Raw genomic sequence first — 12,629 nt, forward strand, 5'->3', positions numbered from 1 at the left:
TCGACACTAACCACTGAATTATGGTCTGAATCCTGAGTGTGTGCTTCTCCAGACCAAGCACTCTCAAAAAATGCCTACCAGTATGTATGACATGTGAATCCTACACTCTGTGGTCTCCTTTGCCTTATGAAACAATTTCTATACACATTTACAGAAGTATGATTCACTGTCTCTGAATGTGTGTGATGTGAAGTGCTCAGATACCCTACACTGGTATAAGAGGTGCTTTAAAACAAATGAAATACATGTGACAGAAGGGGCTATGGAGAGATGAGAGGCACTGTTGGAGGGTGATAGTGAGGGAAATCATTAAAGAGCCCCTACCAAGACTGTTGTCGACACAACGCCAACGACGGACGCGGAGCCGACCGAGGCCACCTTCCGATGCGCAGAGGTACTACTGCTGACAAAAAACTTTCCGGAACCAGTCTGACGCCTGGGGGTAATTCTAAGGTAAGGAATCTATACCTAACGTGTTTCTTTCAGATTTCATCATTTACTATGATTTAAAAGCTGATACAATTGAATATATAATGACAAATGTGTTGTAGAATGCACTATTTTTCCCCATATTTTCTTGGGGAGAGAGACCCCTTAAAGCCATCCTTTGCATATTTTTTCCAACATAAAATAATAAATTCTTTAGTAAATCAAGTATTTGTTTGGTGTGTACTTGTTAGTGTATTTTTTGCAAATTACTCTTTGAAATGTAAATCGTACAAATTGCTTGGGGGTCCACGGCTTCCAGAAGTGAATCAGTGGGGGTCCTCAGGAGTCAAAAGGTTGAAAACCACTGGTCTAAACCAACGAAAACAAAGGAGTGTTGACTGCTTAAGTTTCCCACAGATGGTACTTCCTGATAGGCTAATCTAGGGAACATTCCCTCTACACACTGCTGTAGGGAAACTATCTCCAATCTCTTTTTAGCTATTAAGAAAGTATTCTTGTCACTGTGGGGTAAGGAGCAGGTATTATTAGCAGAGTTCTGAATGCAGAGGTTATGGTCTGTGATTGGAGATGAGAAACTAGCCTATGAAACACTGAGGTTAGAACAGACATTTTGTGAACTATGGGACCCGATCATCCTTTACCTCAGTCGAGGCTACAGAGATCAAGAATTCTGAACTTAGAATTCTGGGTCAACTTGATAAAGACAAATAGGGGAAGATAGGCTTTAAAGTGGGTCAGAGGGTTATGAATTAGGTGTCCAGAGGGAGCCATAAATTAGTTAGGTGGGAACAATGGGCGTTATACGGAGTTTACATTGAGGGGGTGAGTAAGGGGGATTGCTTTTTTCTTCTGGGGAAATAAGTGATGGGTATGTTGGTTTTCTGTTGCACCTTTCACTTAAATCGTAATAAAAACCACGGAAACCTAATTAATGCCTTTTGGAAAAATGGCAGGAAATCTAGGAATGGCCTCGATAGGTATCTAAATGTAATAGAAATTTTTATAGCGTTTAATACCTTCAACAAGGTGTTGAAGAGCTTTATGCCAGGTAGCGAAACCAACGGTTAGTGGTTAGTCCAGTGTTATTGGTTATTGGGATTAGTCTTGTGATCTTAAGCAAACCATTCCATGCAGTCCCTCCAGTTTCTTTAAGGTGGACTCAATTAATAGGATTTAGTTGTGATCATCACTGGGAGGGGAAGAGGGGATGTGCGCTCATGCACGTTTGTTGGGATTAAAAAACAAGTTGGAGGACATTAAGTACTGTTACAGGGGTATGTAACATGCACGTGACAGTAGGTTGTGCACAGAGAAAAGAGCAATGCAGAGGACAGAGTGGAAGGGCACGGCCATTTAAAAGAAAAAGGAGAGGCGACAATCGTAAGTTTTAATTTAAGGTCAGTTTTTTATGACGGTTTTTAATGACAAAGAGTTTTAGAAAAAAAACATTATTAGCTTTTGAAGATTGTGCTATAGAAGGTACTTCTGATATACACTATAATCAGGCAAACCATCTTTCCGTTGCTAAACTACTGCTAGACTACCACTTGCTTGTTTATGCATTGGTTTCCCGAAGCCCTGTGTTAATTTGCCTTTGGACTTCCTGAATCAGGTGATTGCCTTTTAGTGCCCACTATCCTATACAAAAATGTCAGCAGGTCCTTTCCAGGTTACTGACTCTTTGTGTCCAATGCTAGCTCATCCCTTCGCAAGTGCATATTAGTCCTGCTTAGGTTTCCCCTGCCTACTCTGTCAATACCTCTATGACTTAATGCGCAGGACTGAAGAATTCCATTGTTTTGATTGTGGACGTCATATACTTGGTAGTTATCTCTTTGTTCTGAGAGTATTTCGTCTGTTTTGATTTTTGGTGCAGTAGCCATGGTGGCAGTGTATGGGCAAATGCCAACCATCACTGAAACACTGCCTGACATGTACAGTGTTTTTCTCCAACTGATATTTTCTGGCAATGGGAATCAACATGGAAAAAAAGGGGGTGGGAAGTAGTTGTTTTTTATCTTCAGAATTTTCTGTAAAAAAAGCTGAAAAGTGATGTTTTGAAGCAAACAGTTGTGGTTGGGGTGTATCAGTAGGTCAAGCGATGCACTCTGTGTCATTGTACGCAGATGACATGATCCTTTACTTTCAGGATCTCTGTACCAGGTTACAGGGCATACCCCATTTTACTGAAATCCTTGGAAAACTTTGTGGCCTTCGTATCAACAGTGAAAAATCCTGAGCCTTTCAATTTGTGGACAATCCTATTGGCGCCAGCTTTGAGATTCGGAGAACAGCAACTACCATTTGCTGCTCACACTTTCTGCTACTTGGGTATTCATATCCACTGGGATACAATTGACTTGCTTGAAGGTAACCTTGTGAGGGCGATCACTTCACTTGCAAATTATTTCTTGGGTCACTACTGCCCTGGTCATTCGCGGGCCGGCTGGTACTGGGGAAGATGGTGGTGTTACCACGCCTCCTGTATTTTGTGAACCTTTCCGTGGTAGTGCTGGCTTGGGTGCTCTGAATATTGAATACTTTGTTAGAGGAACTCGCCTGGGGTACTGGGCACCACAGGGTGGGACTTACTAAATTGCAGCTTCCCACGACTAAGGGTGGCCTTGGGGCCCCCGACTTTAAGGCTTACTGTATAGTTGGGCAATTATAATGGATGTCTTATTGGCTAGCTGGTTGTAAATTGTCAAAGATAGGTCACATGCCCGCCCAGATTGACCCTGGTCAACTCCACAGATTGATATGCCTCGGTGTGACCCCCATGCGAACGTGTTCTCTCCGGCTTCAGCTAGCCATTGTCTTATGGAAACTAGAGGTGATGTACATAAAGATCGCCTCACTGTATGCACCAAATATTGCTCTCTGTGGTCTAACCACATTCTCGGGAAATCTCACAGTGCCTTTTCTGAGTCAGCGGGAACAGGAAGGGGTGTTGACAGTGGGATCGCTATATCAGGATAGTACGCTACTGTCAAATGCAGATTTCGAGCACATGTAAGTTGTCCCCAAGAAATTATTTTTGACACATGCCAGCATAGTCCAATACTTGCGGCAGCATTGGGCCCAAAATGGGAAAGATCCCGACGGGCACGAATTGCTTCAGGCAGTACACACCCTAGGGAATGGGAGGTATCTTATTCACTGGCTCTATCACGAGCTTCGGGCACATCTGGAGGTGTCGCTGATTTCTTTAAAACAGACTTGGGAAGCAGGTCTCATTTGGGAAATCCCAGATAAAGACTGGCCACATATACTTGAATATCCCATTAATGTTTCACGCAATTCTAGATTTACATTTATCCAGTTTTCTATTCTGCACGGGGCGTACCTAACACCACATAGGCTTGCTAAGATTTCTCCACCAACTCCTCCGGCTGCTCCCGTTGTAAGGCTTCAGAGGCTGACCTCTTACATATGCTACGGACTTGTCCCTGTTCATCCACGTACTGGGCCGGGGTAGCATTAGCCTTATCTGATGTTGCGGGGTTGGAGCAATGAAGCACGCCGGCGCAGTGTCTTCTTAGCCTCCATCCTTTAGCTTCCAAGATAGTATTGCCCTTTGAGGATTTGGCCTTATTATTGGTGAAGAGGCTCAAAACTCAACAATGGACATCCCCGACCGACCCAAAGTCAGACCAATGGTGAGACGAGGTGGCCCACTGGGGATTTGTGGAGAGATATGCTCTTCATTGAGAGGAGTATCGTGGCCTCGCAAAAAACCCAACTCCCTCGAATGGGATGCTCTTTTAGAGGGGTTTAAGGTGCAGGACATCGCAGCTGGTTAACCGTATCTTGCACATACTTTACAGCGATTCCCAATGCAGATGCTGCTCTGTTGGAAACCTCATTACACCCAGTGAGTCTGTCAACAATGCTGTGGGTTCTCTTCTAGTTAACAATTATGGATGGTGGCTTGGTTAGGTCCCTTCTCTTCCTTGTCCATTCAGGTATAGGGTCTTTTTAGCCTCCCCTTGCATGCTTAGATCACTTCTATATCCCCTCTTGCGTGTAGATTCATATTTGGGTTTCCTAAATTAGGTGACCTGGTCAATGGGTTGGAGGGGGTGATGGAGTTTATCGTTATTTAGTTTCACTACAATGAGATCTCCTGTACCAAATATGACATCATTGGGGCTCTATGTAACAATATTTACTTACTCACTGTTAATCCTATGTCAGTTGTTGCTGTAAGTACTTTCATGTCTAAACAAAAATGCAATAATGTGTGTGTAAAAGCATACCTTTTATTTTATTTTGTATTTTTTGATTACAGTATTCTCCCCTGAGAATGTTTGGTGGAAATGGGTAAGAAATAGAGCATTTTTAATGCACAAAAGCCAAAACTGATCACAAAGTAAGGAGAACTTGACAGTGATTTGGGCTATTACGAAGGCCTTGCTGGAAACATCTGCACCCACTGCTGCACATAAGAAACCACATTAGACCAATAATCTTGGACTAAAATATTTCATATTCAATCCTTTAAGTGCTGCTTCCTTCATGATGCCCATAGTTCCCTCCGCCCCCAGCCCACATGTTGAACCCTTTTTTAAAATAAATATTTGGGGCACCTTAGCCTACCCTTTCCCACACAAAATATCTAGGCCAAATTTGTGTCCATTTTCCAACATTTCGAGATTCTAAAGGAACCCCAGAGGTAGTGGTTTCCCATAAAGGGGTGCAACAAAATAGCTAAAATGTGGGGAAATAGTTTTTTTCCAAAAGACGTGCCTTTCAAGAAACTGTGCGTTTTATTTTTTAACAGAAATGGTTTGCTATGCTATAATGAGTGGGAAGGGTATGCCCAGACGTGGGTCCCTTGCTCACTACGCCACTGGAGTCAAGCTATCCTGGCTGAAGACGGCTGATAGCCAGAAACCGGTCCTAGGATGCTTGATTCCGGTCCAGGAAAGACATGGCTTGGCAGTCCGGGCTGGACTGTTCTCATGAGGCACAGGGCCAAGACTGATTTGCATATGGCCATGTCTGAACTGGAGTGGCTCGGTGAGCAAAATAACGATGGATTAAACCCAGATCTGTGACTGGGGGTGAATGTTTCGCCATTGTGCAACATTCCGTCCATCATCTTGTTTGTTTTGCTATAATGACCCCCCTTCTTCCCAGCTTTAAGAACAGGCACTGTTTTAAAAAAAAAAAAGAAGATTTCTACTTACTAGCAGTTAGTGGGGGAAAGAAGTGTAAGAAACAAGAATGAACCTAGAAGCTGTACATTTTTTAAAAGTAGGCATAATATGAATTCAGCAATATGCCATTTGTGTGGTTCCCTCATGATTTTCATAGAGGCACTAACTGCTGAAATTAAAAGCTAAGAAAATGTAAGTAGGAGAAAAATTGAAATAGTTCATAATGTTTTCTTCTGTAAATCTGTGATGGTTAATCTCCAAAAGTACTATATCATTACATCTTTAAACTCTTACAGTTGCAGAGACATCTAGCGTTTGTCAGTTGTCAAAAATCATATGACATCCAGTGCCATCAACCAAGCTGCAACTTATGATTTTTTTATTTTGTTTCGACCATGCATAAATCCATCGGACACACTGAATGAAAATGGGTATAAAGAAGAGATATGCACATTGCCAGGAATAAATAGTTCAGGGACATAGCCCTAGTTACGACAAGAAAAGATTTGGGGATGGGATGTAGTATAGGAATAGGTGCTATTCATGTGACTATGAATTTGGCTTACCAATAATATCTGGTGATTCAACGGCATTTTACAAAATGTGTTTTTTGCACACTAACATTTGAAAGACAAAAATAGAGATTAATTAACTAGATTACAACAAATGTTCTAAATAGTGTGTTCCCACACTTCTCCAGATAAAAACAGTAACCCGCATGAGGGGTACTGTTATGTTGGACAGGAAGAAAAGGTTGCATACATGTCATGCTGTGTCTGCATTGCAAGTACCTTCACCGAAGTCATAAACTATATTCTCTGACATCTTTCACGAACCCAGGAGCACCTCTAGAATGTATGGAAATTTTACTAGGAGCAAAACGTTCCTCAACAAAATCTTGCTGCCCCTTTATTTGAGAAAGATTCTGTATTTGGTCCCTGAATAGAGCTTACAACTATATCACTTGTTAAGAAAAAGTAATCTTACCAAATCTACATCATCTGACAAAATCAAAACTACAAATGTCCTCCATCTGGAGGCTAGAACAGTCTACAGAAAGTCTCCCCAACAGAAATCTTTCTTTAAATTCTGTGGTAAAAGAATTTATGAAAGCCTTAAAGTTTATCTACCAATAAATACATCAGCTCCATCTTGGGACCTCAATCTAGTTCTATCTAAGCAAATAGGGCCTCCATTCAAACTTATAGATAAGCTCAATACTGCAGCACCTTCCATCGAAGACCATATTTATCATTCTAATCACATCTGCTGGAAGGGTTATTGAATTGTAGACTTTATTGGATAATGGGCTATTTACTAATTTAAACTCTAATCGAGTCGTTTTAAGGACACATCCAGCTATCCTTCCAAAATAAGTGCCCGATTTCCATAGCAACCAAACTATTACTCTTCCTATGTTTTTTCCTAACCCATTAACTCGAGCAGAGAGATCCCTGCACTCACTAGACGTAAAGGAAGTCTTAAAGTACTATCTAGACAGAAATAAAACTATCAGAAGAACTAAACCGTAATTTATTAACTGCGGTCACATTAAACAACGTTTAGCTAGTTCCAAACATTCAATTGCAAGATGGGTAGAAGCATAAATCCCACTACCTTATCAGATAGCGCGCCCACATTTACCTAGTGTACCCAAAGCCCATTTCACTAGCGGAAAAGCAACCAGTATAGCTTGAATTAGAAACAGTTTAATCACAGAGATCTGCATGCCTGGAAATCTGGTCACCCATTCAATACACACAAATCTCTCGATTCAGACACTCAGGCCGAACCCAACTAGAACAAGAAACACTCAGGAACTTTTTGAAATATTTCCTTAGTTAGTTTTACATATTTCCAACTGTCTACGTCTACTTGTGCAGCTCCTTTTTTGTAGAACTGCTGCTGTATGTATGTATGTATATTGCTATATATATATATATATATATATATATATATATATATATATATATATATATATATATATATATCTATATATGTATATATATATATACACAGACACAGATATGTATGGGTGTGTGTGAGAGAGAGAGAGAGAGAAGGGAAGGGAAACTTGTTAAAGGTTACACTTGCATGTTAAACAGGTTGCATAGCATTGTTAAATCAAAGTTCCACACCCACAACATCCTTTCATGTCTTCTGAAAGGCCAGGTCAGTTGCATGACGTGGGTTCAAAGACACATGTGTGCAATAAGTAATGTATTCTCCTACCTTGTGAAATCCTCAAACTTATCAAAGGCAACCATTGCACCCATTCTTTGGCATAGGGGAGAGAAGCCATTGTCCATGAAAAGTTCACTGCTTTGACGGTTTAACTCTAGGTGGGTAGCACTGATTGGCAGAGACATTCTGAATGAGGAATGGAAAGGGTATTATTAAACACATTTATTTACCTGTATTTAAATTTATTTTTTTCAAAAACAAATGTTTATTTTGGGTAAACAACCCTATAAAACCAATAACACACAAAGTTATATACAAAGACTAGCAAAAAGCATGAAGTATGAATTAATAATAAAGCATGCAAAATGTTAAAAGTTAAAGAAAATGACCAACAAAAAAAATGATCATTAAACACATTGTTACTTACATCCAGTAATGTACTATCTAGAGGTTACTCTATTTAACTGAAGATTCTTCACCTTTAGAATACTCTCCAGGTGCCAGAGTGGATCCGGAAAGTTTCACAGCAGTGCTCCTGGGTTCCGCCATGTAGTGGTGCTGTGCATCTCTGCTCAGCGTTGAACTTGTTCCGCCTCGGAAGTGACCGAGACGAGCCAAATATAAGCCCACAGCTCCAACATCAGTTTATTAAATGATTATTTCCACGCCCCAGACGCAGAATACAATACAGTTGAAGGGATCAATGTACAGATCTCTAATGAGGAACCTATTTAGAAGGCAAAAATAGACAGCTCCACAGAAGGGAGAGGTGGGAGAGAAGTGTTAAATCTGTGGTTAAAGACAATACCCACCAGATCATTAGAGCATCACCGAAGGTAAGTAAGTTGCTCTTTTGATGGATACTTCAGAATATGCTGGACCCGATTTTTTCCAATTTTGCAGGAGCGAGGGTGAAATCTCCTATGTCTCTGATCTGGTCTGACCATTACGCCATACATTTTCAGATCTTCCAATCCACTCCAATACCTATTGCAAGTGTAAGTAGGCAGAGGTAGTCACAAAAATTGAGGAAGGTTACCCCTGCTGCCTTTACGGATGATCTAGCTGCAAATCGTCCACGTTTGAGTGAAAGTGTAGAAGCAGCTAACTAACAATTGGAGAATTGGATTACTGTATGCTCAATCTTATTGCATCTATGATTAAATGTACAGCTAAATGCCTTAAACCCTCAGCTGAATGGTTCAACGCCACTAATCAAGCGTACTTGCTTGTGCAATACTGATACGCGGTTTTGAGGGAGAATGTTCCCATCTGTGTAGAGGGAAATATAGGTTGAATTTATCACATTAGCAAGGCGGCTGAGAAGGGTTCTTTGTTCATACCGAATAACAAGCAGATACTTCGTTGACTTGAATGGATTAATGCTATCAACTTGTATTTGACACTCTGCATAGAAAAGTTAACCAGAGATAAGGAGTGGAGTAGTCTTTCGAATACTCTACAGCCCTGATGTAGTTTTAGGGCATGATGCCCCATACAATGAAATACGTGTTGGCTCAAAGATTGGTCAAGAGGCTGATAATAAACAACGAAAGAATATCTTATGGTTCAAGACTTAATACTGAACAGTTATTTGAATTTCTTGTGTGTGCTTGAGACTGTTATTGGTTGAAATCAATCTTTTGGTTAAACTGAGAAAGTTGGGTGATGTCCCCCCCCCCCCTTTGTTAAAGCAACTCTGCACATAATTCAATCAGGTTAATACTGTTTTACGGACGAGTAAGGGCTAGGGTCCTACTAGTTACCCTTTTGATTTTCTGGTTCAGTGAAGTACTCTGGATGAAAAAAAAGAGATGGAAACGCCTTGAGCAGCTATAGCATCGAAACTTCAGTGCCCTAGATGAAAAAAATTATTGTAAGGCATTGAAGGATAAGTTACTTCCCTTTGGTAACGCCTTATCTGGTAAAGACATAATCTAGTCACAGATTCCTTACCTTAGAATATCACAGACGTCTGGCTAGATCTGGAAGACTTTTGCTCTAGCAACACCATTGCATGCCAGTAGGTGGCGTCAGTCGGCAAAGGGTGGCATAGTCTGCTTTGGCAATTACGTCCGCGTCACCTATATAGGACGTTACCTTGGCATGCTGACGTCAGTTACTTTCCATGCCAGGAGTGCAGAGCCATGAAGTACACTGACAGTGGTGTGGTTAGAACGAGGGCCCTGAAAGGTATCAGCCCTGACCCTAAAAACCTGTCAGCAGTCAGGGAGGATGGGTGGGTCAGTAAGGAATCTGCAACTGGATTATGACTCTACCAGATAAGGCGTTGCCGAAGGTAAGTAACTTGTCCATTTGATAGAGACATCTAGCCACAGATTCCTTACCTTTGAATAGATACACAAGCAATACCATCCCCAGAGGAGGAACTGCAAACAAGTTTGGACCAGGAAGTCCTGCAGGACAGAGAAGCCAAACAGGACATCCGTGCGGACTTGACCATCCAGGCAGTAGTGCTTAGTGAAATTGTGCTGTGATGCTCATGCTGCGGCCTGACAAATGTCAAGGACTGGAACACCACGTTGCGACGCTATGGTGGCAATCTTAGCAATGGAAGAATAAGCTTGTAAACATTCAGGAGGCTATTTCTTGGCCAGACCGTAGCAAATGTTGATACAGAGGGCGACCCACTGCGAGATAGCCCTCTTCAGCACTGCACGTGCTTTCTTTGAACCAACAAACCCCATGAAGAATTAGTTGCCCACCCAGAACGTTTTAGTGCGGTCAAGGTAGAACAACAATGCTCTCTTTTGGGACAGTGAAGTCGCTCCTCCTCTTTAGAGGGGTGCGGAGGAGCATTGAAAGTGGGCAAGGTGACTGATTGCCCCACATGGAATGGTGTTACCAATTTCAGTAAGAAAGAGGCCCTAGTGCGAAGCACCAACTTATCAGGGAAGATGGTCAGGTACGGAGGCTTGGATGACAGAGCATGGAATTTGCTCACCCTCCTGGTAGAAGGTATTGTCACTAAAGCACAAGTTACTACTTGTGTAACGATATATCTGTAAGAGACATTAGTTAGTATTAGATTCCTTACCTTAGAATATCCCCAGGCGTCAGACTGGATCCGGAAACTTTTGCGTAGCAGTACCCTTGCGCGTCGGTAGGCGTCGTCTGCGGCTCCGCGTCCGTCATCGGGGGCGCCGTGATGATGTCGTCGGAGTACTTAGACGCCGCCTCCGCGTGCTGACGTCTGTTCTTAGACACAGCTTTTCCGCGCCAGAAACGCAGAGCCATGTTAAAAACCAACACTGGTGCCATTGAAACTAGGGCCCTGAAGGGGGTAACCCTAACCCTAGATATCGGTTCGCAGAACGGGGAGGATGGGTGGGTCGGTAAGGAATCTAATACTAACTAATGTCTCTTACAGATACATCGTTACACAAGTAGTAACTTGTGCATCTGAAAGAGACACGTTAGTATTAGATTCCTTACCTTAGAATAGATACCCCAGCAGTACCAACCCCGGTGGTGGGTCTGCGAACCAATAATCACACCAGAAAGTCCTGGAGGACAGAACGGCCAAAGAAGCCATCCCTCCGGACTTGGCTGTCCAGGCAGTAGTGTCTTGCAAACGTGTGCAGTGATGCCCACGTAGCTCCCTGACAGATGTCTTGTAAGGGCACCCCCCGGCCCAGGGCAGTTGTAGTCGCCGTGGCTCGGGTGGAATGAGCCCGTAATCCAACAGGGGGCTCCTTTCTAGCCAACGAGTAGCATGCCTGGATACACAAGATGATCCACCAGGAGATGGTCCTCTTGTGCACCGCTTTCCCCTTCTTAGCGCCCACGTAACCAACAAAGAGTTGGTCATCCACCCGGAACTGGCGTGTGCGATCCAAGTAAAATGAGAGCGCACGTTTTGGGTCCAGACGGTGGAGCCGCTCTACCTCTTTAGAGGGATGCGGTGGCGGAAAGAAGGTTGGCAAGGTGATAGACTGCCCGATGTGGAAGGCCGTGACAACCTTGGGCAGGAAAGATGGCTTAGTACGCAACACCACTTTGTCCGGATGGACAGAAAGGAAAGGTGGAGTACAAGAAAGGGCCTGGAGCTCACTCACTCTCCTGGCAGAGGTGATGGCAACCAGGAAAGCAGTCTTCAGAGTTAGAAGGCGGAGAGGACAGTTGTGAAGTGGCTCAAAAGGAGCGCACATCAGAAACGTAAGAACCAGGTTCAAGTCCCACTGAGGCATCACAAATGGAACAGGAGGGAATGTGTGTGTGATGCCTTTTAGAAATCTATTCACAATAGGGGACTTGAAAAAAGAAGGTTGATCAGGCAGCCTCAGAAAGCCTGAAAGGGCAGAAAGGTAGCCCTTGATAGTGCCCAGAGCAGAGCCCTGCTGGGCAAGAGAAAGAAGGAAGAGAAGAACCTCAGAAAGAGGGGCAGCAAGAGGATCCACAGCCTTTGCTGTGCACCATGCCACAAATCTGTTCCACCTGCAGGCGTATACCGACTTTGTGGAGGGACGCCTGGCTGCCAGAATGACGTTACAGACTTCAGGAGGCAAGTCAAATGGCCTCAATTGTCGCCGCTCAATCTCCAAGCATGGAGGTGGAGACTGGACAGGTTCGGGTGGAGGACCGTCCCCTACTGCTGCGACAGAAGGTCCTCCTGAAGAGGCAGACGAACCGGGGGATCGACTGACATACTGAGTAGCTCTGGATACCAGTACCTTCGAGCCCAGTCCGGAGCCACAAGGATGACTTGGGCCCGGTCGCGCTTGATCTTCTTCAGCACTCTGGGCAGAAGTGGTATAGGCGTACAGTAGACCGCAGCTCCACTCGCGACGAAAAGCGTTGCCGAGTGAGTGC

General features: G+C 43.3%; 1 protein-coding gene across 10 annotated transcripts in view; it reads right to left on the reverse strand.

The window, feature by feature from the left end:
* Positions 1-12,629, reverse strand: part of ACACB (acetyl-CoA carboxylase beta) — a 2,338,068-nt gene that overhangs the window by 1,085,314 nt on the left and 1,240,125 nt on the right. For all 10 annotated transcript variants that reach the window (XM_078667379.1, XM_078667377.1, XM_078667383.1 and 7 more), the window contains one exon: positions 7,845-7,982. In XM_078667379.1, the coding sequence (XP_078523505.1) occupies positions 7,845-7,982 (138 nt within the window). The remainder of the gene's footprint in view (positions 1-7,844; positions 7,983-12,629) is intronic.

This window comes from Lissotriton helveticus, chromosome 11 (genome assembly GCF_964261635.1).
Source record: "Lissotriton helveticus chromosome 11, aLisHel1.1, whole genome shotgun sequence".
In the NCBI taxonomy this organism is placed as follows: domain Eukaryota; kingdom Metazoa; phylum Chordata; class Amphibia; order Caudata; family Salamandridae; genus Lissotriton; species Lissotriton helveticus.